At 37.0% G+C, this 26,683-nt stretch overlaps 1 protein-coding gene across 7 annotated transcripts in view; it reads left to right on the forward strand.

The window, feature by feature from the left end:
* Positions 1 to 26,423, forward strand: part of DENND2B (DENN domain containing 2B) — a 161,162-nt gene extending 134,739 nt beyond the window's left edge. For 3 of the 7 annotated variants that reach the window (XM_083374321.1, XM_083374322.1, XM_083374320.1), the window contains exons 14-21: positions 1,947 to 2,087; positions 3,953 to 4,101; positions 17,341 to 17,518; positions 19,350 to 19,391; positions 20,592 to 20,703; positions 22,235 to 22,474; positions 25,108 to 25,194; positions 25,510 to 26,423. In XM_083374321.1, the coding sequence (XP_083230447.1) occupies positions 1,947 to 2,087; positions 3,953 to 4,101; positions 17,341 to 17,518; positions 19,350 to 19,391; positions 20,592 to 20,703; positions 22,235 to 22,474; positions 25,108 to 25,194; positions 25,510 to 25,544 (984 nt within the window). In that variant the 3' untranslated portion in view covers positions 25,545 to 26,423. Of the gene's footprint in view, positions 1 to 1,946; positions 2,088 to 3,952; positions 4,102 to 17,340; positions 17,519 to 19,349; positions 19,392 to 20,591; positions 20,704 to 22,234; positions 22,475 to 25,107; positions 25,195 to 25,509 lie in introns of those variants that run through there. The other 4 variants (XM_083374324.1, XM_083374319.1, XM_083374323.1 and 1 more) reach the window with 4 other exon arrangements.
* Positions 26,424 to 26,683: the final 260 nt, after the last annotated feature.

The following is a 26,683-nucleotide window of genomic DNA, read 5'->3' on the forward strand; positions in this document are numbered from 1 at the left end:
ATAGACCAGTGTGTGCCTGTGAATGAATTGGATCATTCTTTTATTTATAAAGCAAAGAGATAAAAGTATTTTGCCACAAAGACCTCATTGTATCTCATCCATTGCTTGGATTAATAGTTTCATCAGACTGCTTTAAAAATCTGATAATGAAAAAAACCTATTCCTGAGGAGTTATTCTATATTGCTTTTTTAAATTCAAATAATCAATCACCTCGTAAAATCTTTACTGGTATCACGTGCTGTGAATAAAGAATGAAGAACTATTAGAAATTAGTTTGAAAAAAGTTCTTTAACTCTTTAACTCATATTAGCAGTTCAATTTATTATCTTCCTCCAATAATAATAGACTAGCCTTCTTTTTATGAGCCAGAGATTTCTCTGTGCAGTCTTATGATCATTGTTTTATGATCTGCATAAGGGCTTATTATAAGTTTACTTTTATAATTACCTAATATATCCGTATTCTTAAGCTTTGCAAATGGAGCTATAGATATATTGTTTCTTTAAAAGATATTTATATCTCCATGTTTTTGAGAGAGAAAGTAGTGACATAGTCTAGAACAGGTGTGTCAGACTGCCGGCCCACGGGCTGGATGTGTCACAAGGAAAACATGCCCATCCCATTGCCGGCAATGGGGGAAAAGTTCCGATATGTTGTGCAATGTCACATGATGTCGCAAGTTTGACATGTCTGGTCTAGAATATTTTGGGGAAGTTTATTAGATTTCCTTTTTTATAAATCGTATTTAACAAGACTTGGGAAAACTCTATTAATATGTGCAAGAATGAGAATGTCTTCCTTTTAAATTTCAAGAAATCATTCAAAATATTTTTCATAAACTTTAGTTTTGATATCATTTGGTGCCTAAACTGAAGCAGTTTGCAATTGTTAATTGTACAGTTTGCTTTTACAATTTGCAGTTGCAATATTAACATTTTCCCTACACCATGTTGAATTTTTTTTAAGTTCCATAGTAGATTTTGAGACCAGCATTTTTTGATCTAAATATTATTGCTTTGATTTCAATAATAGTAAAGATTATTTTATGTGTAGAACTAATGTCATGTTCTAATCTGACATTATCCTAGAGATTCTTTTTCAATTTTACACATCTTTTATAAGTCTTTCTTTCCCCTTTCACTTCTTTCCACTTCCCTTTTTTTCTCGGTTGTGCTTTTAGTTACTTGTTAAAATAAAATTAAATAAAATGATTTTTAAAAAAGAGCAAAGCAACAATGGTGAAACCATTCATTTTATGTGTCCAGTTTTTTAACTAATTCATATTGACCAGGCTGCAGTTAGTAGCAATATGGTGAGACTTGAATTGACAAACAAGTTTAAAATAAACTTTTATTTTCTGAGTTTGGAATAGATTCATTCCACTCCTACAGGCAACGTAAATTATTTAGTCATATGACTCAAGAATTGTCCATCCATTAAAAATCCTACTGTATATTGTGATTCATGATAGTATAAATATTTTGAGTGCTAGAAACATCTTTTCCATATTGATGTCACAGGGAATGGCAGAGAATTTTTCTGAGGAGAGCAGCTCTTTCCGTGGAATAGTTCACAGTACTAGAATTGTGTGAAATTTCAAATTGTGAATTGGACTGAAATAAGCACTGCCTAGAATTTGCACACCTAGGACTTTGCCTTGGTCAGAGTGTGGAAAAAGAGAATGAAATATCTGAGAGAGGACAAGCAGGACTGAAGTGCATCAAGAGAAAGAAGATTACAGACAGACGAGGAGAAAACCTTTATCCTTCTTGATGCCAGCACTCTTCATTTTAATGTTAAAAATAGCAGACAACTTTGTATAAAATGACCCAAGGGAATAGAATCTTAAATAGAAACGAAAAAGCGAGTTCCCATTCCCTTTAGTACACAAGTGTTTGCTACTGCTTTACTTTTTCCTGCTTCTGATTTGATTGTAATGGATCAGATCCTGGATGAAGTCGAAAGAAGGAGAGGAATTTCTGCTGCTCTGGTTTATCCATTTATGAGGAGCTTGATGGAGTCACCTTTCCCTGCACCTGGAAAGACAATCAAAGTCAAAACCTTCCTGCCTGGAGCTGGAAATGAGGTAAAAAATATATATATCGTGAAATAAAGCCCTAGCAAACATTCATTCTCCAAAATAGTATAACTAGGAAAGAATGAAAGTAGATTCTTAAGAGATTCCACAACTATAGGGATTGCATGCTTGTGACTGTTCTTTAATAGTTCCCATTTATAAAGATTTTTATTCACCAGTATATAAGGTGTAAGATGACTCTTTTTTTATGAATTTGAATCTGTATTCAACTAGTGGCTGTATACTTCAAGCTTTCTTCACATTAACTGGGAAAAAAATACTGACAGGGTTTGTACGAAGGTTGGCAAGCTAGCAATCAGTCCCAGTGCTTTCTCATACGGCTCATCTCTGGCTGTTACATCAGGAGCAACACATAATCATAGACGTTGGTTTTAAAGAGCTAACAGTGTTTCCTCTATTTGGGCATTAAAGCATCACAAAGTCACTAAATCCAGAGATGCGTAAAAGTTCTGGTAGAAACAAAGCTAATCATGCAAAAGATAATATTTTAATTATCAGTTAGCTTTTGTGTGTGTTTATGTACCATATTTTCTGCCAGCCTAGCAGTTCGAAAGCACGTAAAAATGCAAGTAGAAAAATAGGGACCGCTACGGTGGGAAGGTAACAGCGTTCCCTGCGCCTTTGGCGTCTAGTCATGCCGGCCACATGACCACGGAGACGTCCTCGGACAAGCGCTGGCTCTTCGGCTTTGAAACGGAGATGAGCACCGGCCCCTAGAGTCGGAAACGACTAGCACGTGTGTGCGGGGGAACCTTTACATTTACCTTTTTATGTATCATATTAGGTGAATGATGCAATGAACCCTTGTTTCATTCTCTGTATTTTCATCAACTGCATAAGCCAATACCTGCCATCACGTTTGTGCTGAGAGTCTTTTAGACAGAAGAACTCAGAAATACAGAACGATAGGATGTAAAAGTCAGTAGGGACCTTGGAGATCATGTTGTCTGATATTCCCAGCAAAGGAGTCTGTTAGCATCCCCAAACAAATTATCATTTAGCCTTGGTCTGAACAGCTTGAACAAAAGAGAATCCACTATCTCCTAAAGCAGCTGGCTCCATTGTTGAACAGCTCTAGCCATTATGAAATTTTCTTGATGTCAAACTGATATAAGCTTCCTTGTAATCTGAAGATATTGTTTCTTGTTTCTTGTTCCTTGAGTAAAAGAGTTTGTGCCATCAGTCCTTTAGATACTAAAAGAAAGTCTCATGTCTCCCATATTCTTCTGGTTACTAATTCCAATAATTGGTCACTAATTCCAATAATTTCATAAAGAGGAATTATGACTTTTTTTTTAAAAAAAATTGACATTCTTCTGCTGATGCCATCATTACATTATTGCCTCATATTCCTTGTGATCCATTAGGGCACCCGGATGTTTTTGCTTGTTTTTTTTTTTTTTGCATGTACTGCTGTCCAGTATTGGTTCACTCCACAATCTTATACCAATCCTTTGATATATATACATATATATATATATATATATATATATATATATATATATATATATATATATATATATATATATTTATCAAAATGTAGAAATTTGTATTTGTCCTTTTTGAAATACATCTTTCTGGCTTTTGCCCATTTGTCCTAGTTTGCCAAGATATTCCTCTAATGCTACCCTCTGCTGAATTTACTAACCCCTATTTTGTGACATTTGTATATCTGATCATAATATTTTGTAACTCTTTATCCAAGTCTCATGTACCCCACAAATACTTTGAGAAATGTTTTGTTTTTTGGTTTTTTTTACTGTTATATAATAATTGATAATAAAATTGGGCTGTGGCCCCGCATTAAAATCAAGCTAATTTGAGTGTCAATTGTGATTGTGGAATACATTCAGGTGATAGAGCTTCGCCGACCCATGGATTCTCGGCTGGAACATGTGGACTTTGAGTGCCTTTTCAAGTGTCTGAGTATACGGCAGATCATCAGAATCTTTGCTTCACTCCTGTTGGAGCGACGAGTAATCTTTGTAGCAGATAAACTCAGGTGAGCCATTCAAGAACTCCATGGGTGTCAATAGAGATTTCAGTAGAAAATCCTTAGTGATTCAAAAAGGTTAAAAGAATATTACCTTGCATAATCACGTCCCTATAATCACATCCATAATCATTCCTTATAATCACGTCTCTCTTCATTTTTTAAAAAAATATGGATACTTTTCTGCTAATTACTTGTCAGCAGGAATATATGCAAAATTTTGCTTCAATCCTCAGAGAATACCAAGACTATTTTTGTATAAAGCAGAAGCAGATAGCTTCAGAAAGTAGAATATTCATCTTCCTCCTTTTTCCTTTTAAAAATTGATGCATGTGTTGTATCTTAGTAAAAGAGAAATTGCAGAGTATTAAGAGTATTTGTTTATTTTTTATTTTATTTTAATTCCATTTATATCCCGCCCTTCTCCGAAGACTCAGGGCGGGTTACAAGCTTAGCAGTAGCCTTCATTCTATGTATATGCCTGCTTATTAGGGCTTTCACACCCCCCCCAAGCGGCAGTATTACAAAGTCAGCTTAATTGCCCCCAACAATCTGGGTCCTCATTTTACCTACCTCGGAAGGATGGAAGGCTGAGTCAACCTTGAGCCTGGTGGGATGTGAACCTGCACTAATTGCAGGCAGCTGCCATATCAAAGGGGTTGGCATATTAAAAAGGTGTATGTTTTTTTTATTCCGCTCCTAAATCTTAGAATATTGTATTTCTGGATTTCAGTAGCAAGCCCCCTAATCTGAAAGGTCTAGTTTCTTGTCACTTTTCATGACAAAGCCAAAAAAGATAGGCTAAAACTCCTAAAAATAATTTTTTTGAAAAAGCACAAACCACCTGCATGCTATCACCGTGTCATCACCCCTCAAGCCAGCTAAATTGTGTACTGCTAGGCTAAATGAATGCTTTCTGCATAATAATATTTCATATCCTATCTCAAAATACTTCCCTATACGACACAAAATAACAAAAGAATAGGACAGAGGGAACTGATACTACGGTATGCTTGTACAGGGCCAATGAGTTTTTCACAATCACATACAGGTTGTCTTTGACTTACAACCACAACTGAGACTAGAATTTCCATTGCTAAATGAGGCAGTTGTTAAGTGAATCACACTTCATTTTATGGCCTTTTTTTGCTGTGGTTATTCAGTGAAACCTCCTGGTTTGTTAAGTGATTTTGATGGTCGTCAAATGAATCTGCCTTCTCCCATTGGCTTTGCTAGTCACAAACGGTGATCATGTGACCTTGGGGATGCTGTGACAGTTGTAAGTGAGTGGACCAGTCACCCCTTTTTTCAGTACCGTTGTAACTTTGAACCATTGCTAAATGAATGGTTGTAGGTCGAGTACTGCCTGTTTGACATTGCACTCAAAAATATAGTATCTTGGATGAAAAAGTGTATTTTACTAAATATTGCAATCCCTGTCCTGGGAGAAATAATCTTTCTTAAAGCTTACGACCTAACGTGTAGTCCAGGGGTAGGGAACCCTGGCTCTTTTATGACTTGTGGACTTCAACTCCGAGAATTCCTGAGCCATCCATTCTGGGATTCTGGGAGTTGAAGTTCACAAGTCATAAAAGAGCCCGGGTTCTCCACCCTTGGTATAGGCTGTTGATGTAGGTTGACCTTTTATAATTGAATATTCACCAGCACATTTCTCTGCATAGAAGAAAGATCCTTTGGAAGTCAGTCCAGAAATTCAAGCTAAACTAAACCAAACCAAACCAAACCTGTGAGCTTAATTGCACGTTAACTCCATGGAAGAAATACTTTATTTTTACCATCACTGAACCTGTCAAAGATTTTAGAAAATTGTCCTGAAATGCTGAAAGAGTAATAGTAGTAATATTTACCGAGGTGACTGAATTCACAAACTTACACTATTATGATTCATTTTATGGCCAAGCGGTCATGTTTGTCTTCTGTTATCATCATCATCATCATCATCATCATCATCAGTTGGAAGGGACCTTGGAGGTCATCTAGTCCATCCCCCTGCTCAGGCAGGAAACCCTATACCATTTCAGACAAGTGGCTGTCCAGTCTCTTCTTAAAAACCTCCAGTGTTGGAGCATTCACCACTTCTGGAGGCAGGTTGTTCCACTGATTAATTGTTCTAACTGTCAGGAAGTTTCTCCTTAGTTCTAGGTTGCTTCTCTCCTTGACTAGTTTCCATCCGTTGCTTCTTGTCCTGCTTTCAGGTGCTTTGGAGAATAGCTTGACTCCCTCTTCTTTATGGCAGCCCCTGAGATATTGGAACACTGCTATCATGTCACCCCTCACCCTTCTCTTCATTAAACTACACATACCCAATTCCAGCAACCGTTTCCTATATGTTTTAGCCTCCAGTCCCCCAATCATCTTTGTTGCTCTTCTCTGTACTCTTTCTAGAGTCTCGACATCTTTTTTACATTGTGGTGACCAAAACTGGATGCAGTATTCCAGGTGTGGCCTTACCAAGGCATTGTAAAGTGGTATTAGTACTTCATGTGATCTTGATTCTATCCCTCTGTTAATGCAGCCTAGCACTGTGTTGGCTTTTTTGTCAGTTGCAGCACACTGCTGGCTCATATTTAAGTGATTGTCCACTAAGACTCCGAGATCGCTCTCACAGTTGCTACTATTGAGCAAGGTACCACCTATACTATACCTGCGCATTTGATTTTTCCTGCCTAAATGCAGAACCTTACTTTTTTCACCATTGAATTTCATTTTGTTAGATAGTGCCCAGTGTTCGAGTCTGTCCAGATCCTCCTGTATCTTAAGCCTATCTTCTGGAGTATTGGCTATTCCTGCCAGCTTGGTGTCATCTGCAAATTTGATGAGTTCCCCATCTATCCCCTCATCCAAATCGTTGTTGAATATGTTGAAGAGCACTGGGCCCAGAACAGAGCCCTGGGGCACCCCACTACACACTTCCTTCCATGTAGATGCAGTTCCATTGAGGACCACACGCTGAGTATAGCCTGTCAGCTGGCTATGAATCCATCGTGGTGATGCTATCTAACCCACATTTTTCTATCTTATCAAGTAGTAGGTTGTGATCTACTTTATCAAATGCCTTACTGAAGTCCAAGTAAATTATATCTACGGCATTCCTCTGGTCCACTAGTTTTGTCACTTGGTCAAAGAATGCAATAAGATTTGTTTGGCATGATCTGTTTTTGACAAACCCATGTTGGCTTTTAGTGATAACTTTGTTCGCATCAAGGTGTTCGCTGATTTGTTGTTTGATTATCTTTTCCAGAATCTTCCCAAGTATTGAGGTCAGGCTGATAGGTCTGTAGTTTCCTGGATCTATTTTTTTTCCCTTTTTTGAATATGGGAACTACATCAGCTCTCTTCCAGTCCTCTGGTAGTTCCCCAGTGCTCCAGGATCTTTGAAAAATATAGTTCAGTGGTTCTGAGATCACGTCTGCCAATTCCTTGAGAACCTTGGGGTGTAATCTGTCTGGTCCTGGTGATTTGAACTCGTCTAGGCTGGACAGGTGCTCACTTACCATTTTCTTGCCTATCTTAACTTGCGTTTCTATTCTGTTTTTTATGGCACTGGTTTTGGTAGGTTGGACTGTTTTTTTCCCTTTGTGTAAAGAAAGATGCAAAAAACGAGTTAAATAGTTCTGCTTTCTCCCTGTTGCTTGTCACCTTCTTGCCACTTTCTCCCACTAATGGACCAATCATTTCCTTAACTTTTTTCTTGTTTCTTATATGTTGAAAGAAGCTTTTGTTATTTTTGACTTTGGTCGCAAGCCTTAGTTCATTTTGAGCCTTAGCTTCTCTCACTTCATCTTTGCAGGCACGGACTATTTGCTGATATTCTGACTTAGTTATGTGCCCCTCTTTCCAATTCTTATACTTGTCCTTTTTATCTTTCAATTTATCAGAGAGTTCTTTATGCAGCCATGTTGGTTTCTTTTGAAAGCTGTTATTTTTCTTCTTTGTTGGTATTGTGCTAGACTGGGCTTTTATAATCTCACTTTTTAAAATTTCCCAAGCTTCTTGAGTTGTTTTCCCCTTTAGGATTCTCATCCATGGAATTCTTCCCAAGGTCTCTCCAAGTTGATGGTGTCTGTCTGCTTTTCAAGTACATCATTGTTGGTTCTGTGATGAAGCTTTAAAGCATGACTGGAGCACACACTTTGCACATAAATAGGATCCAGGTTCAATTAACATTGCCAGGTTAGGCTGTGAAATTGTTATCTAAAACCATTGGTCTGTTTATCAGTTAATGCAGATAACAATGTTAGTGAATGGGAGCTGGATACTGCACGGATTCACTGGTAATTAACACCCCATGATGGTAAATTATATTACTGATTCATACCTGTCCAAGCTGGGCTTTGCTCTTTTCTTTTGTTGCCCAGTAATTGTAATAATAAACCTTTATTGTCAAAGTACAACATGTGTACATTGAGATTAGCTGAGCCTCCCCCCCCCCGTGCTTTCTCCCCCCAACACACAGTGACAACAAACCCTCCATCCCACCACACTATGTGAACCATAGTGCTGCATATTGTGTTATGTATTATTATATTTGATATTACAGTATCTTTGTAATAATGAAAATAGCTTATGGAACCCACTGGAGTATTGTAGAAGAATTCCTTCTACGTGATGACAAGAAGAAATAATTGTAACTTCAGACAACCAAAATTATTTTACAGCAAAACCTAAAATTCTCATCAAGTATCATAGCATTTTTTTTATTTTGTTAAATCCTTTATCCACAGTGCCCTGCAAGATAAATCCTTAAGCATGACTCATGTCTTTTTGACACAAGGTTTATATTGGCTTGCATTCATGGGAAAAAATACTTGGTGGAAGGATGAATAGTTAAAAAGTTATTCTTTACATTGTAACCATAGTTAAAACAGTTTTGTACAAGTAGATATCTGATAATTGGCTGATGTGATGTGGAAAGTATGCAATTCCTTCTCATTTTGTGCTCCCAACTTCAGCTTTATCATTCAGAAGTTGTTTGTGTTCTGCATTTTGTCAGAAAGGTCATTTGCCACAATCATGTCAACATATAATTAAACTGGGACCACTTTGGCCTGCTGTGCAGACTTATATTTTGATCAAAGCTTTTTGCTGCATATACAAGTGGGAGCAATTTCTTTAAAAGTTCAAAAGTAGGGGGGGAAAATTAACTCACACAGAGACTGGTTACAAGACACTTTATTTGGGAATAAACTACACTGTATGCCATGGGATAATTCTGAGAAGATAATATAGGATTGTACAATATTTTTTGGTTGTTTCTATGTTGTGTATTACCTCAGGACTTTGGCCCAAACTCTATATCCACACCAAGCACCAAGATAATGATAATGAGCTTTTGCCCGGGGGTGGGGGAGGGTGGGAGAAATGTGCTACTCACGCTCTTCCCAATTCCAAAATAAGACTCCATTACAAATATAATGTTGTAATTAAAACAACCCAGGCTTTCGGGCAAGGCTTGCATAGTTTCATATCTACCAAAGTAGATGTAGCACACTACTTATGGATGTCAGTTCATTAGTGGCACAATAAGAACTGCTAAAAGAGTGGACTCATTAAGGACATTTCAAACCATGGTTCCAAATCTCTGGAATGATATTGGACTAATTAGCAAGTTGTATTTGTGGGCTAATAAACGACAATATGGGCAATTGCATGTGAACCAGAACAAAGCATGGACTGCATCAAATTTTTGCATTGTGCTCTGTAAATAACCTTTAATACTGCAAAATAGCTTTTGCTTATTTATCAATTTCTGGACTGCCCATCTCACCAAACTGATAACATCATAAAATAATATAAAAATATGACTAGAAAGCACAGTTAAGAACAAAGTTAAAAAACAAGATTAAAATTTACAAGTTAAAAAGTAAGGCAAAGGGAGCACCCATCAAGCCACCAACCATCGCCAGGGTTGCATAATCCTCTTTGACTCTCTCATGCTAAATGCATATTTAAGGCATAGAAATAAATAAAAATACTTTTTTTAATGCATAAAATGCGCTTCTAATCTTCCGACCCTGTTTCTTCTTTGTGTCTGAAATTTTCATCTTTTAAATATTTCTGAGGGTTGTATGCAAAAGTCACTTTTTTGTGCAAGCTGCTCCTAATTTGTGCCTTTACTTTGTTGACTTTGAATGTAACTATTGTTCCAAGGTGCATCTGTAATTCAGAAACTTTTCTCACAGTTACAACTATTCACTTTGTATTTTTTTCTACTGGCAATTTTATTTCATGCATAGAGAGCAACAGTGACTCATGTTCTTATTTTGATATTTCTGAGAGGAAGAAATGTAATGCACTATGCATAGCATGTAATTTCTCCATTTTGATGAAGGGCAAAAAGATCCCATAGTTTCAATTTCCATGTCCCAGGGGAAATTAGATCAGCAGTATTTCTATCTTCAGAACATCAACATACTTAGCTCTATGTTGTCTTCGGAACATATTGGTATATCCTAAATGCCTTGTGAATTATATAATTTCATTTGGAATCCCTCTTGGATTATAATCTTAAGAAAATTCTTCCTTATTGTGAAAGACCGTGCTTAAATGCTATTTGAGTCCTTGCTGGGATGACTAGAAAATCATTTGATTTTAACTATTGTTCAAAATATAAATATAGTTGAAGCACATCATAGACAGTAGAACTATAGGATTGGAGAGCTCATTAAGATGATTGAGTCAAATCTCCTGCTCAGTGCAGAAACCATCCAAATTAAAGAATCCATTATGGATGGCTCCCCAACTTCTGCTTAAATGTAGCCAGTGAAGGAGAGTTCACTATCCATCTGGGTAATTTATTCCACATATGAACTACACTTCCTGTTATGCCTTTTCCCTTAATACTTGACCAAAATTTGCACTCTTGTTAAATCTGTTATTTTCAATGTACCATTTGGGTTGATTGAGCCAAATTTCTTCTGTGAATTTTTTTTTTAGTACTTGAAAAGGGGTATCGTATACCAAGCTTTTTTATTCTCAAATAAATATCTTCAGTCTTTTAATAAGATTTAATTTGTAATCCCCTCAGTTCAATCGATGTACCTTTTTAGTAAAATACTCAGAATGAGATGTAGTACCAGAGGCATAGTCTGACTAGTGCAGAATAAAAGGAAATTATTATTAACATGATTTAGAAACTTTTCCTATTGAAGTAGCCTGAAATTGCATTTGTGTTCTTTCTTTTTTTTGCAGCAAATCACATTCCTTACTTATTCTATTTATGCTTCACCACTGTTCTAAGAGTCTTTCATAAGTATTACTGTAATGCTAAACCAAATATCCTCCATTCTATGTCAAAGTGCTTGAAAAAGTGACACCTTTTGAAATTTCCCCTGGGAAATGTATTCTGTTATTTGTAGTCCATTTCTCCATTTTGTTTTGAATTTTATTTCTGTCTTGGCTACTCCACCTAATTTTGTGACATTTTCATAAGCATTTTCTTCACTTTATAATACAAATCATTAGTAAAAGTAATGAAGAATACAGATCTAGATCTGAAAATGGAATCTTACTCACTTTCTTGCTCTAGTTTCATAAAGAACAATTGATGAGCCCTCTTTGAATATGATTTTTGTGCTTGCTGTGTGTGTACTTAGTTTTTGTACCATCGAGCCCAATCTTAACTGGCTTTCTGATCAGAATGCTAGGGAGCACTTTGTGAAAAATCCACATATTTGTTGCAGTGGCACATTGACTTTTTCTGCAGTATTCTCTAGCTATTTTCCTAGGTAGTATTATTTTTAGTAGAATGTTATGTATGATTAAACTCAGATCATGATTTTCTTGCAACTGTTGATGACATTCTGTCCAAGAATCCAATTATGGTACACACTGGTGTTTCAAGCTTCAAGAACATTTTGAGATTGTATGTACTGATTTGGCCAATTCTGAGATATAACCTTCTTTTATGTGGCACATCACATCAACAAGCTGTTGGAGAAATTAATACAGATTAATGAGGATCTATCATCATCTTCATTTGTAGTCCCTATACTATAAAATTATGCTTCTTTGTAATATTTGTCCCCATTCAAAAGATTAATATTTTTAAAAATCATTTCTATGTATTAACATGTTTGATTTTTCAAGGATTTAGTGCTACTTCTTACCACTCTGAGTTTTCTTACCTAAGAAACTGTATTGGCAAATCAGTTCTTCATCTACAGATAGTCCTCAACTCACAACCACATTTGGGACCAGAATTCCTGTTGCAAAACAAGGCATTTGTTAAGTGAGTCATGCCCAATTTTACAACTTATTTTTGCTAGAGTTACAGTCATTAAGTGAATCACTTTAATTGTTAAGTGAATCACATAGTCATTAAGAGGAATCCAGCTTCCTCCATTGACTTTGCTTGTTGGAAGCCAGCTGGGAAGGTTGAAAATGTGACCCTGGGACTCTGCAACTAGTTGCCAAGTGCCCAAGTTGTGATTACATAACCATGGGGATGCTGCTTGAGGAAGTCACTTTTTCCAGTGCAGTTGTAACAGTCACTAAACAAATGGTTGTAAGTTGCAGACCACCTTTACTTATCCCTTTTGCTTTTTTGGAACGATGAGTAAAGGCTGTCGATTCATCTGTAATATCTGCTGATATAGTTTGATTAGGAAAGTCAGATGATGGGCAGATGACAACTCTATGGGTAGAAGAGGTAGGTCAGGATTTTTTTTCCCCTGAATGGGACAATCTACATAAAGACCTATAACAGCCATGTCCAATCTGGTGCCTTCCATGGGTCTTGGGAATGGAATCCCAAGAATTTCCAGCTTGACTGGAGGGTGAGACTATTATCTGTCCTTGACTTAATATGAGACACAAAGCTTCACTGAAGGCTGACCTTTGGATATATATATCTAAAATTGAAACAATTCACATTTGTAAGGAGCCATTTAGAAATCTATTCTGATTGTTTGAATCAAGCCAACCTGTTTTTTTCTTTTCTTTTTTAATCACAGCAAAGTCAAATAAGAGTATCTGATAATGACATTTATTGTATCAAATGAACTTTCAGAGTATATAAAGCCTCCTTTCTCATCTTTGGAAGCCTCTGTCATTTCAAATCCAGTAAAGTTTAAATGCCTGATTTTACTACATTTTTGTACAATATATTCTTGTTGTTACCATTGCTGCAGCAGTTAAAATCAAAAATAACTGACCAGTGATGACTACCCCCAGTTTCTCAGTGAGGTAGATCTCAGGAGAACAGGCCTAAGCGTGGGAACTGCAAATGAGAGAGGAGAGTGTGTGTGTGTGTATGATTTCATGTAGTCCTGCTTTCTTGAAGAGTCCAAGCTAGAAAAGGAAGTTTTATAGAAACTAGAAGAATGTTTGTGTTCTCATTTTTAGATTAATTTGGCTCTCATTTCAGCTTCATTTATTTTTTTGAGTTGATCAGCTACAGCTGTCATTAAAAGTAAGTTAAAGAATTGTGCTTGAAAATCTCAAGTATGCCCTATTTTTCTTTTCTGAATCAGGGCATTGTTTGCTTTTTCGGGCTGGGGAAAAAAACCCTTTATATTCTATTGAGCAAGATAAAAGTCAAGGCCAAAGCCTCACATGCTAGATAACACTTCTGAAAGGGAAATGTTTGATAAAGGAGGCTGCATTAATCATGATTGCCAGCTGCCTTGACCTAAGGCCCTCTGTGGAACTGAATTCATTCCAAAGATGCTGGAATTCCATCTGCAAATGGGAAAAACTCCTTTGTTTAAGATTGTCTCCTAAACATGTTGAAGTTCCCATGCCCATCAGGAATTGCAAGATTGGAAGAACCAAACAGATTGCACATCAAACCAAATTCTTTTTTCCTGAATATATAGCAATACTATGTTTATTGCACTAAGTATTTCACCCAATCCAGAAGCATCAGAGTAAACACCAATCTTTGAAACATAAGGAATTTCACACAAAAAGAAAGCTCCAGAACTAAGAAGCTGTCCTCAAGAATGAGCTGTTAAGTGGCAATTCTACGTTACCCATACAGGTAGTCCTTGACCTATGACTATTCCTCAGATGTCCAGCTGTCCCAGCATCCCTGTGGTCATATGATTCAGTTAACAGTGGCAACCAGGACTGCAGGGATTGCCGTCACTAAGCAATGCGGTTTTGCTTTATGCTTAGTGATGGAAGTTCAGGTCCCAATTGCCATAATATGTGGAGGACTACCTATATATGGGATAAGGAGAGGAGTATGTGGTATTTGCTTTTACTTTAATTTTGAAATAGGAAACCGTGGTATAAGTATAGTCAACGTAATTTTAAACGATCACCACACACCAAAAACATTTTAAAAAGCGAATAAGTTAACTATCACATGGTATACAATATTAGCAAAGCCAAATTATAAACGAAGAAGAGAATTTGGAAAGTGAATAAACATGCCAGCTAAATATCTGCCTATTTTTTTTTCAAGAGGCGTCAAGTGCCTGGAAGAAGTATAGCTAATATTCCAAAGCAGAGTGCCCTTAATTCTGGACTGTTGGAGACCACTTACGTGTTTTCTTTTCAACTGTGCCTACTTAGAGTGGAACAGACATCTGGTGCTACTTTTTCAGTAACTGTGTGAAAAGCTGGTCTTTTTACCCAGGGTAACAGCTTAATCTCTGATTGCTAAGACAGCTATTTTTCCCAAGTTCGTTCATACTCATTTTCACACAGAGATATGTTACAGCCTAGATATGTGCAAAAGAGAGTAGTATTGGCACGTCTATATTTAATACGTGTAGGGTTGTTTTGTTGCCAAATTCCTGAAATCTCTGCAGAGCACTGTAAAAATCAGCTTTTCACCAGCGGTGGCTTTCTGCCTCATCTTCTGCCCTCCCAGTTCTGTTAAGTTTATTGAATTGCCACAGGGTTTATACGGCTTCCAGATAGATGACTGCTATTGCTACTAAAAACATTTTCTCTGGACAGAAAAATGATGGAAGAGATAGGAAAAACTGATGATTACAAAAGGAGCACATAGCTATCTAAATCCCTTATAACATTCCATGAATAAAACATAAGAGATTGTGCAATGACCACTTAATTTGGGAAATTTCCCAAATTTCTGGTTCCTTGGCACCCTAGGGGTCTGAGGCGATTCCATATGGAGAGCTTCAAATGCTAGCAGTCAAAGGCCTTATGAATCTGTTGCAGTTTACTCTCCCATATTGTCTCTTGAAAGGAAAAAAGAAAAAGGAAAACATGGCCAACACAGCAATGATGGTTTCAACAGGGTGGAAAACTGTTGCAAGTTCATCTGGTAGCACACTTGGTTTTTTAAACAAAATGTTTGGAAACCAACCTACAGGCTCGGAGAACAAACTTTCACCCTCACACTTGATGAGTCTACACAAGCACAAATTATTGTTAGAGAAATCAGATTACTATAAAAAAAAAAGAAAGTGTTCTCAGAATGCTCAGACAACAGAGATCCCAAATCTTCCTCTGGTATCCCATCTGTAGTTAGTACTGGGCAAATAGTTTTGTGTCTTCTCTGGTGTAGTCTTTAGGAATATTTTTGCTCAAAGAGGCAACAGAAAGATTCCAAACGGAGGTTTGATGCCATCTAGGGTCACCTTATGGCCTTGCATATCAGTAAATGGATCACTCATTACAAGACAGCATTTCAACTAATAAAAGTTCTGAAGTTAGTATGTTTGTGAGTGCTTTCACAGTAGAAACAAGTATTGTGTATGCATTTGTCCACATACCCACAACTCCTTGTTAATAAAATCCAGTTTAAAGAAATCCTAATTGTGATTCAAACATTTGCTCACTACCACTAATTTGGGACATTTTGTCAACTACAGTTTGATATTTTTGTGGTTGGAATCCATTGTTAACCAGATTGTGGGAGCACATAAAATAAAAGTTCTTTCCATTTTCTTTTTTTCCTTAAAAGCTAATTGGAGGGGGGAAGACTTTTTTCTTGCAGAATATGAAAGTACTAAGGAGATGTCCTAGACCACAAGTCTGCAACCCGCGGCTCCTGAGCCGCATGTGGCTCTTTCAGCCGTCTCCTCTGGCTCTCACTCTTCTGCCATGTGCAGTCCCCCCCAAAAAGTGGGACTAAAAAAGTTCAACCAATCAATTCAAATATGCAGGGTAGGTGCATATCTTGCCTTGGCTCCACTCTTCAGTCAAACCCTGTTCTGCGCATGCACGCATGTACGCGCATGCGCACACATTTTTTTGCGGCTCCCAGTTTTTCCTTTTGTGAGGGAACCGGTTCCGAGTGGCTCTTTCACTGTTTCAGGTTGCTGACCCATGTCCTAGACCTAGTTAAAAGCGTAGGTTCTGGAAAGGAACAAAAGCATTTCTAAATTTGTGGTCGTTTGAAATGCCTTTCTTTGGAAAATACTCTATGAATAAACAGCACTTTTCTTCTTCTATCTCTGGTAAATAGAGGAATTTAAAAAACTAAATGCTATCGAGGAAAACTGTATTTGGTCTAGGTGGAGACTTTTATTATTTTGGTCTCCAGGCTAGACAGACTCATAGACAAGTTGTCCTTTTAGATGAGGTGTGACAAATGTAAGCAGTGATAGATGATGCATGAACAATAGTTGTAGGTTAAAGGAAGAGCAGTTGCCAGACATTGTCAGAAAGATATCAGTAGCCAGACTATTAGCAATGTTAACAGAGTTGCCATACTCTGCTTTGAATTAGAAAAGATTAGCTATTAAGTGCAAAAGTCCATTGTAAGCTGCCCAGTGTTGCTCTGGAGAGTAAAATAGCTCCTTGACGTTATCCATGGTGTGCTAGTATTTAATCTGAAGTTAAAGTCCATAATCATTAGCTGCGTCATTCTTTTTTTAAAATTTTTTTTTTACTGATGTTTTAATACAATTCAAAGTACCTATTCCACAAACGTGTTGTCTGAGTACATCATTCACTAATAAAAATTGAATTCCTAATCCCTTATTCTTTTCTCCAGCCATTGATAAAATAAGTCCTAAGTTTGAAAATATTCTGTTTCTTCTTTTTCTTTCAACCTCAGTCTGTCTATTTCTGCACAATCTAGTATTTTTTTTTAATTATTTCTGCCTCTGATGGTATTTCTTCATTTAATCTCTTTTTTTAATTGGATAAATTTTAATCAGTCTTCTTATTGTACATTACTTATCTAGTATTCAGTGCTTATAAATGTCATGGAGTAGAGAAACACAGAATAGTCTTTCTTGAGTTTTATTAAGAAAAAAGGTAGAAGATGGCACGTAACAATATCATTTCATTTCTCCTCAGCACCCTCTCCAGTTGTTCTCATGCTGTAGTCGCTTTACTGTACCCCTTCTCATGGCAACATACCTTCATTCCCGTCCTCCCATCTTCCATGATTGACATTGTCTGCTGTCCAACTCCATTTTTGGTTGGATTGTTGTCAAGCTCACTTCCCAAATTAAAGGAGCTACCTGTAGAAGAGGTAAGAATGGCTTTCATAGCTCATACTCAAACAGAAGATTTCAATATATTCAACAGATTTTTTTATAAGCTTTATATATTGGCCCTTAGTTAGATTTCTTTGGTGGTGCTTTTCAAAGAGAAACTCTGGGGTTACTTGGGCTGAGGGATTACTGATTCCAAATCTACTGAAAAAGCTTCCAAGGATGAAAATAAGTATGCTAGCATCTATGTCTCTGGAGATCCATTTGTCTCCTTTAATGAACTTTAGAAATCTTCTGAGAACTTTTCTTTGAAAGAGGCCTTTTCATTATTTTCAATATACTAGTTGGCCATCTGATTCTGACAATGTTTTTTGTTAATTTTTCTCATGAAGACAATTGTTTGAGATTGTTTTGTTCGTCACCCAGAAGCTTAATTGTGGCAATATTAAAATATTGTAAAATAAATATATTTGGAAGAAGAAAAGGGACATTATGCCAGTGAAGATCTTGGGTGAAAGTCTTTGAACTATCTCAACTTGTCTTTCAAAAATCTTTGAAAAAGCCTATATTTTGATTAGCTGTAATTTGTAATTAAAGCTCGTTGGAAGGTAGCTGTGTTTATACATTTTCTAGTTTTCCACTTGCAATCTTTAATATTTAATTCAAATACATTGCAAAATACAGAGTTAAAAACAATATAGTGGAGAACTAAAATACTTCTCTTTCATATCTGGGCAGTTTCTTCTAAGGACATGGGAGAGAAGCAATGAAACAATATTGAGTGTGCAAAAATATAATTATTTTAGTATTGTACTTGGGAAATAAAATAGCACTGGAAGCTGACATATTTCCAAACACACCATATTTTTTACAGCAGCAGCAAGCAATACACCCCTATTTGACACATTCAGAATATGATCTATAGTATGGTGCTAACATTGTTCCTTTTCTGAAATGAATTCTGAGTTTATTCTCCATTCCTGTTCTTTCATCCACTATGAAATAATTTGAGCATAAGAACCGATTTCCTGAAATGTAAAGCCAGTAAATATGAAATCAAATGAAAAGAGATTGAAATGTGAGAAGTAGGTATCAGTGTGGAAAATCAGGATTAACAACAACCAGGTGTTATCTGGTATTATTTTATACTGTAGTATCATAAAAAAATGGGGGATAAATGTCTTGGTAGGACTGATTCTGAGTCAGTGTTATCTAACATCTCTGTGAGGTAGCTTTTGTATTTTTAACCTTCTGTTTTCAAATGTATTATATTGCTGTCATTGACAAGCTTTTTCCCAAATAAAAATGTATCTTTCTTTATTATTAGATTTAGTGGAGTGCCTTAAAGTCTTTGGTAATGTTTGTTAGAAGCTGCATGAGGCAGCTATGTTTCTTTTCCCCCCCCACATCACTCCTGAGGGAAAGCCGTGTCATTTTGTCCGGCCCATCTGAGAGCTTCATATATATGTTCCTTGACTCAGATACTTCCCTTCTGTTCTTCTCAGATATGAATAGGTTCCAGATTCAATGATTTCTGTTTCAAAGTTAGGACATTAATACCACCATGTTGTTTACGCATACAGTGAATTGAAAAATATAGAAATTACTACGAAGTGCTTGGGATAACACTGCACTATAGTGGCTGTCTTTAAGCTTTAATTTTAGTTTAAGGCATTCTATTTGACTTAGTAATAAAACAGACACGATTGTGCAGATACTGTACACTGTACAGCCCACAAGATTAGGCTGCTTCTGCTGTAAATTCTTTGAAGCCATAAGGTATTAAGTAGAAGTTTTGTGCATTGATCAATACTCAGTCGCAATAAAATGCTTCCAATCATCAAAAGATTTTTGTGTCAATTCTTGTAGGCTTTGATGGTGAACCTTGGGTCCGATCGTTTCATCAGACAGGTACTGTTATATTATTATTTGTATTTTAGTTTGTATTTATTTGTACTGAAGTGCCTCACAACTTAAAAAATAGATTTGTAGGATTCATTTGTGAATGTCCTCCTATCCAGCTGAGAATGAGAAAATGTGGATGGAGGGCTCTGTATGGGCTCAGTAATTTCCACTGAAAAATGCAAAATCTGTAAATCTTATATTTTAATGTCCTTATTAAGCACCCAAGAATTCTATAGCAGTGTTTGCTTGTACTTAGCTGCACTGCAATCATAATCAGGGAAGAGACTGTGCAGTGCACAATAGTGGGGGCATGAGATTGTCCTGTGTCATATTATTTGCAACATATGCTATGTATTACCATTCCTCTGCACTTAAAACCACAACACATTGTTTTGGCTACTGCCATGAAAATACTTCAGATGAGATAAATCAATCTGAAGCAATTAAAGCTTGCATTTAAGCATGAACAGAGACTGCAGAACTTTATCAAGTGCAGGACAAAGCATAGAAGATGACACGTTGTACAGATTTAAGGCCGTAAGTTCTAGTCTCATAAGACTAACCAGAAAGTGTGTGTATGTACACACACACAGAAAGAAATTACCTTGAAGAAGTGATCACAACGCTTTTATAGATGGAATTGCAGAAATTTAGGGTACTCTTTTGTTTTTTTAAATCTGCCCCCAAAAGGAGACAGTATTGGTAATTCCTATTATATATAGTTTTAAGGAGCAAGATTAAAGACTTACCTGAAAATCTGACCCCATTAATTCTTGAATCACCATACCAAATCAATGCCTTGTAGGCCAATATAATATTGCCACAAAACAGTTGTGCCTTCCTTAAGAGCTCCTACAGTATTCTTCCTTCCTGGGGGGAAAAATGCTCCATGAAGCAAACTTTTTTCCCGTTCTTCCTCTGCCTAGATGTCATTCTAAGGATGAAAAGATTTGCACTTGGTGAGGTGATTGTAGTAGACCTGGAAAGGATGAAATTTTAGGAGCTATGGAATAGCTATCACCTCCAAATAGTACATTTTATGAATTCCCGTTTGCAGGAAAATAAATCTTAAAATGCATTGTATTCTTGAAGTACGTACATGCTTTTAGTATTTATTTTGCAATACATTTGATTCTAAAAATGTTTGAGAGTAGATGAATATAAAAGGAAGAATGAAATCTTAGCAGTCTCTTCCCTCCCCTTCAGATGGATGATGAAGACACACTTTTGCCTCGGAAATTACAAGCAGCTCTGGAGCAGGCCCTAGAGAGGAAAAATGATCTGATAAACCAAGATTCAGACAGTGAATCAGATGAGGGTAAGACAGTTTTGGAAGAAATCCTGTTTACAGCAGAGTCTTTGTGGAAGAGAGAATGTGTCCTTGGACACTAAGAGAGAAACAAAGATAGCTGTATTTAAACTGACCACCTTATTACAAATCTTTATTTTTTTCATAATTAAAAAGACACTTCTATAGCAAACAGTTTGTTGGATAATTTAATGGTTGTTCCTGTTACATTTCAAAATACAGATTACTAACCATTGATTGAATAGGAAATCCAAGCCCAGGCATTCTGAAAAATCATTTCCATGACTGTTTTTTGGCTCACTTACTCTGTTATAATAATTTAATTACAAGATTGGATGCTGTACTAGTCCCCAAGGAAGCAAAAGATCAGCTGTGTTTAGTTCAAATAAGTTGGCGTTGTTGATGCAATTTCCTAGCAAAACAAAATTATTTATCCTGTGTCACACATCAGAAATGTTTTAAGTGGGGATAATATTAAAAAATATGTTTTCTTGTATTGCTTAGCCTCTGAATGACTACATCTTTTAACTTTGTAGGATTTGTCACTGTGATTTTTTTCATGAATATGTTTCATGTATCATATACAGAATAAATCCTTGCAGGACTGATTTTGGACAAAATGTGAATCAGTGTCTGCACTTATAATGGGATTTATGGACAGTTGTATGTGTTTGGGAATATGTGTCATTACTCATCAAAAAATGATTGAAATTACATACATCAGACGTCATGAGGAACGTATAAAATTGCATTGTTTATTCAATGATGTCATGACATATTTCATCACCAACATTTTTCAGGCTCGTTTAGATTGCTAAAATCTTGTAATTTTTAAATAAAATATGTTTTTCTTTTTATTGTTAAGTACAAATGGAATAATTTTGTTATGAAGTATCCTTTGTGAGAAGGAGTTTCTCAAAAAAGATAAATACTTGAGTTAACTTTGTTGTCCCTTCTCACTGTTAAAATATTTAGCACCCAAATATCTTTAGCTGAAGAATACCAAGAATGGAAGACAAGGAGGCGGTGAGGAACAGATTAGGAAACCACAATATTTATGTATATACAAGCATAGTAACAGTTATTCAGACAACGCAGCTTCTTATATTTTAATCATAAAGAAAATTATTTTTCCTAACAGATTAATTTAGTCCATAAAAGCAAATATATTTATTTCCAGTTGGGCAGGGAAACAGATAATTTTGAATGCAATCCAGCATTTTACTATGTGGTTTCAGGGAAGGGATTCTGATGCTTCATCCCTACTAGAGCTCCTCTCTGAGCCAGATGGATGGTTCAAACATGTGAAAAATAAATTCAGGGGTTGAGATCCTGAAGGCAGGCTTCTGTTTTGGCATACCCGTCCTCTTAGCCACCTGCAAGTCGATCTTTTGTCTGAGTGTGAATTTGGGGGTCAAATGACTGGCTGAATGTTTGTATATCCATTTGTATTAATTGTGTTGCTACAACTTTATGTTTTGTATAAGTTGATGTTTGTATACAAATAGTGCAAAGAAATGATCCCCACTTTTTCTTGCAGAATGCAATACTTTAAATGGGTTAGTATCAGAGGTCTTCATCCGTTTCTTTGTGGAGACCATTGGACACTATTCCCTTTTCCTAACACAAAATGAAAAGGCCGAGCGAGTGTTCCAGAGGGAGGCTTTCCGCAAATCAGTTGCTTCAAAGAGCATCCGTCGTTTTTTAGAAGTCTTTATGGAATCTCAGATGTTTGCTGGCTTTATTCAAGACAGAGAACTGAGAAAATGTAGGGCAAAAGGTAAGGCCTGTTTTATTAGCTGCAGATTGGCCTTTTTTAATCTCAGAATGCTAGGAGCCATGGAGCAAAGTATTTGGCACATAGAACTGCTTCACCCACACGCATGCTCTGCCAGATGGCTATTTCTGAACAACATAGAGATATAACCTGAAGCCCTCATAAATAGAAGAGCCACGGACACAGACATCCCCTAAACGCCACTGAAGATGTTACCCAGCTTGGTAACGAACCTTCATCCTCATAGAGATATAAATTTTATCCTGCCTTAAGGGTTTTTGTATTGAGATAAGACATTGTGTATACATTTTAAGTATTTTTAGTACATACATGTATTCAGCGAAACCATAATATACTTTATTTTGGATTAGGTTTCATTTATAGCATATCACCGTTTACTAATAAGCAGTATAAAGTAAATCATGACTTACTGTGATGGATGCATTTTAGTTTTGTAGGCTTTATGTGGATGCAACAAGGGGATTATTTCTTAGAAATGTTATCTTTTCTGAGTTACTTAGAAAAATACTGTCTTACTTCCAGTTGTATAAAAGTAGGCTTAGAGTCAAGTGACAGGACTTCCTGCTACTCTTTTCTCCACCATACATACAGTATTTACGTTGCTTGTAAACAGTGACTCCTTAGATAGTCTCATTGACCCTTTAGGGTCAATATCAATCACTTTGGGGAACAGTGTATTAAATCCTTGTAAATTAAAAAGGAGCACAAAACATGGCAATTAAGATATAGAGGGTAATATAATTTTCTTTGACCTTTAAACAACTGCGCTGTCTGATGTTTACACTTGGCATTGTTCTAGCGGTATGGCTTTGTGTACCCTGAACCAGGTTTACTACAGCTAATGATCAAGGAAGGGTTAGATTCCTTCTATATAGCAATGCCATCTGTTGGGCTGTGCAATTACTAATCAGGCTTCAGAAAGTTGAAAGGAAGCTTCTGTTGTTCCCTCTGGTTGGAAAGAGTCTGCCTAGAGAGAAGGAAACAAAGAGGAAGATTTCTGATGCCTTTTGGAAAGGTCACAATTGAGGCCCATTGTCTACATAAGTGTTAGGTCCGTAACAGTCCTGGGTTTTCCTCACCACCACCAAACACAAGGAAAACTACCAGGAAACCGGGAAACACGAACACAAATTTTAACAGAAGCTGAAAAAGCAAACAAAGTTAGCACTGGGAGTGGTTTGCTCCCAGTGCTCTATATATCCTGCCCCTGCAGTCCCACCCAGCTCCACCCTTCCCTTCCCAACAAGCCAGCATCCTGGTGGTTGGGTATAAATCCCTCCCCCCTCCCTAGATACAGCCTTTGGCTGTCCCCTGCTGTCCTGTAGCTGTCAGTCCTACCGTCCATTCCGCCACCCGGTGAAGTCCTTCACTGTCCTTGTAAGTACAGCCAGTTCCAAAGGGGAGGGAGGTCCTCCAGGAAAATCAACCAGGCTCACCAGCTGTTCGGCGGCTGTGGAGTGCAGACTCCGGCATTTCCAGCTGGTCAGCAACTCCTGTTGAGCGCTCGCCTCCGTCCCTCCAGTGGCCGTTGAAACCTTCCGCAGCCTACCAGCTGCTTGGCCATCACCCTGGCCTCCCAGCTGCTCAGTGGGGCTTCCAGGTAGCTGAAGTTGTCAGCCGCAGCTCCCAGCTGAGTGGCGGGCTTCCTGGCGGCTGGCATTGTTGGCTCTGGCTCTCAGCTGAGTGGCGGAGCTTCATGTGACTGGCTGGTCGGGCGGCAGCGAAGTGGACCGTTTCCCCCCCCCCCCAGCTGATTGTCTAGCCTAGGGGCTTGACAATAAGAAGATTAAACCATGTAGGGTTCAAATATGCACACAATTTGTGCATCTTTCTCTCCTCCCCACCAGTCATTAAGACATTTTAGACATAATCAGTGAAAAAGCATAATCTGAAAAATATAAGCACTTGTGTGTGTCTATCAACTATTCCTATAATAATGTAGCTAGATTTCAGAGTCTCTATGGGGAAGGTACTCTGTCTAATAAATAGGCTGTTATAATTCCCTTATTCCCTCTGATACCCTCACTGTTACAAAAATCAGTTTGTAAGTATATTATAGCTGGCATTTCCCAGCCTGATGGCAATGTTGCAAGAGCTGATGGGACATGTAATCCATAACATCTGGAGATATTAGATTGAGAAACACTGGACTTCACTTCTCTAAATCCTGGGAGTGAGAAGATGAAATGAAGGCAAAATTATTGTTTAATTAATTTTAGTGAGGCTCTGTACAGAAGAAATTGCATTGCCTTCAGACTTCATATTAACTGGACATTGGCAAGACTTCTAAGGCAGCAAATTGCATTGCAGGTATTATGTTGAATTCAGCAAAATAAACATTTTCCCTGAGAAGTCGATTGAATGTGCATAATTGTATTAAGAAAATAAAAAGATATCCTGAAAGTGGGAAACATTTTCAACATGGTTGAAAGAAAGAAAATGCAACTCTATAAATAGTAGAATGAAATAAAAGCCTTTGAAAACAGTGTGTAACAATGTAAAAGCTGGGTGAAAGCTGGCTGTTGGGCTATATCAGAAATAAAAAACTCTTAAGTCTTGTTCCTCCTTTTTCTTGGACAAAACCCAGCACTTTCTCTTTGATCCTCTTTCTGCAGGTCTTTTTGAACAGAGGGTTGAACAATATTTGGAAGAACTTCCGGACACTGAACAAAGTGGAGTAAATAAATTTCTACGAGGCCTTGGTAAGAAATTTGGCTTTGAAATATCTGTATTTTGGAGATTAGGCTTGTAATGCATATGGCACCAGGAGGCAACAACCCTGATATAAAGTCTATTCTGCTTTAGAGGCTTCCTTGGTGTACCACGTTGGTGGGTTTAAAAGAAGAGCTCTTTATTAAGAACAAATTGTATAATCTAAATTATACAGACAAGAATCCGTAAATTTGAGTACCTGCTTTTTACTGACCAGCTAGATTCTGAGTGCCAGTTGGGAACTGCAGTGTTGGATTTTAAATGTATATAATAACTGGGAGGCTTTTCCATTTTTGCCATTGCAGGAAATAAAATGAAGTTTCTTCATAAGAAGAATTAATTCCTTTCCAGTGAGATGTGGATCAAAAGACTATTTATGACACTGGGCACAGAACACCACCTGCAGCTTTTCCGATGCTAGTGCTGGAGGGCACAGAAGGCTGCTCACATGTTTTAAGTGACTGCAAATTGAATTTTAACAGTGTGCCAGCAAAAATAATGTATTTGGTAGAGATTTGTAAATAATATGCTGCGCTGTAAGCTTTAACAATGATTTTTGTAATGAGCACAGACAACTGTGGTAATATTTGTATATTCCTGAAAAACAACAGGTGTTCTTTTTTTCTCTTAATTAGGGACTGGGTTATGCTTAGTGCAAACTGAATGGTGAATTATGTGCAGCTGACTGTCTCAGCAGAACCACTGACTCTGAAGGATGTTTGTTAGGGCTGTGCTGTGGAAGTAAACAAACACCAGTGGGTGAATTCAGGGGTGGGAGAATGGAAAGAGGACTGGTTTTTATATGACAGAGTTTATATATATTTTTTTCTTCAGCTTTTCTCCTAATTCATTTTTTCAAAGAAAATATCCTTTTGTTCTGCAGTAAGGTACTTGACTCACAATCCCAAACAATCTGTTTTATTTCGAATGATGGTCAGTAAATTGCAAAGAATTCTGCACTATAATTGCTAAACATGAAGAAATCTCTGGCCTTTCAACACCTTGGCAGCAAATGACTAGATACTTTGCATCCTTTTCTAGTGTATGTTTTATTTCTAATAAATTGTGTAAATACTTGTGTCAGACTTCCATAATCAGAAAACTTCTCAAATTCTGGCTATTTAAATAAAATGTATTCACTAAGTAAATAGATTTACTTAGACTAAAACTCCAGGTTACTAAAGAATTATTTTGTTTAACTTCATGGGCTTTTAACTGTTTAGATATATGCAAGTTTGCACTGTAAATCAAGTTTGGACTATAAAGCCGCACAGAGTTGCTTGACAGTAAGATCAGCAGTATATAAAGTTAATAAATACATACCTAACAACCTATACCCCTGTCCTATACCTCAAGCAAATCCTGCTGAACTCAAAGAGCCTTTCATTTGAATTATCCATACTCTGAAAATATTATAATTTGCTCTCTATGTCATAGCAAAATAACACAATAGATTGTGCAAGTTGCTCCTATGAATCA

The sequence above is a fragment of the Vipera ursinii genome (genome assembly GCF_947247035.1).
Source record: "Vipera ursinii genome assembly, chromosome: 1".
NCBI lineage: Eukaryota > Metazoa > Chordata > Lepidosauria > Squamata > Viperidae > Vipera > Vipera ursinii.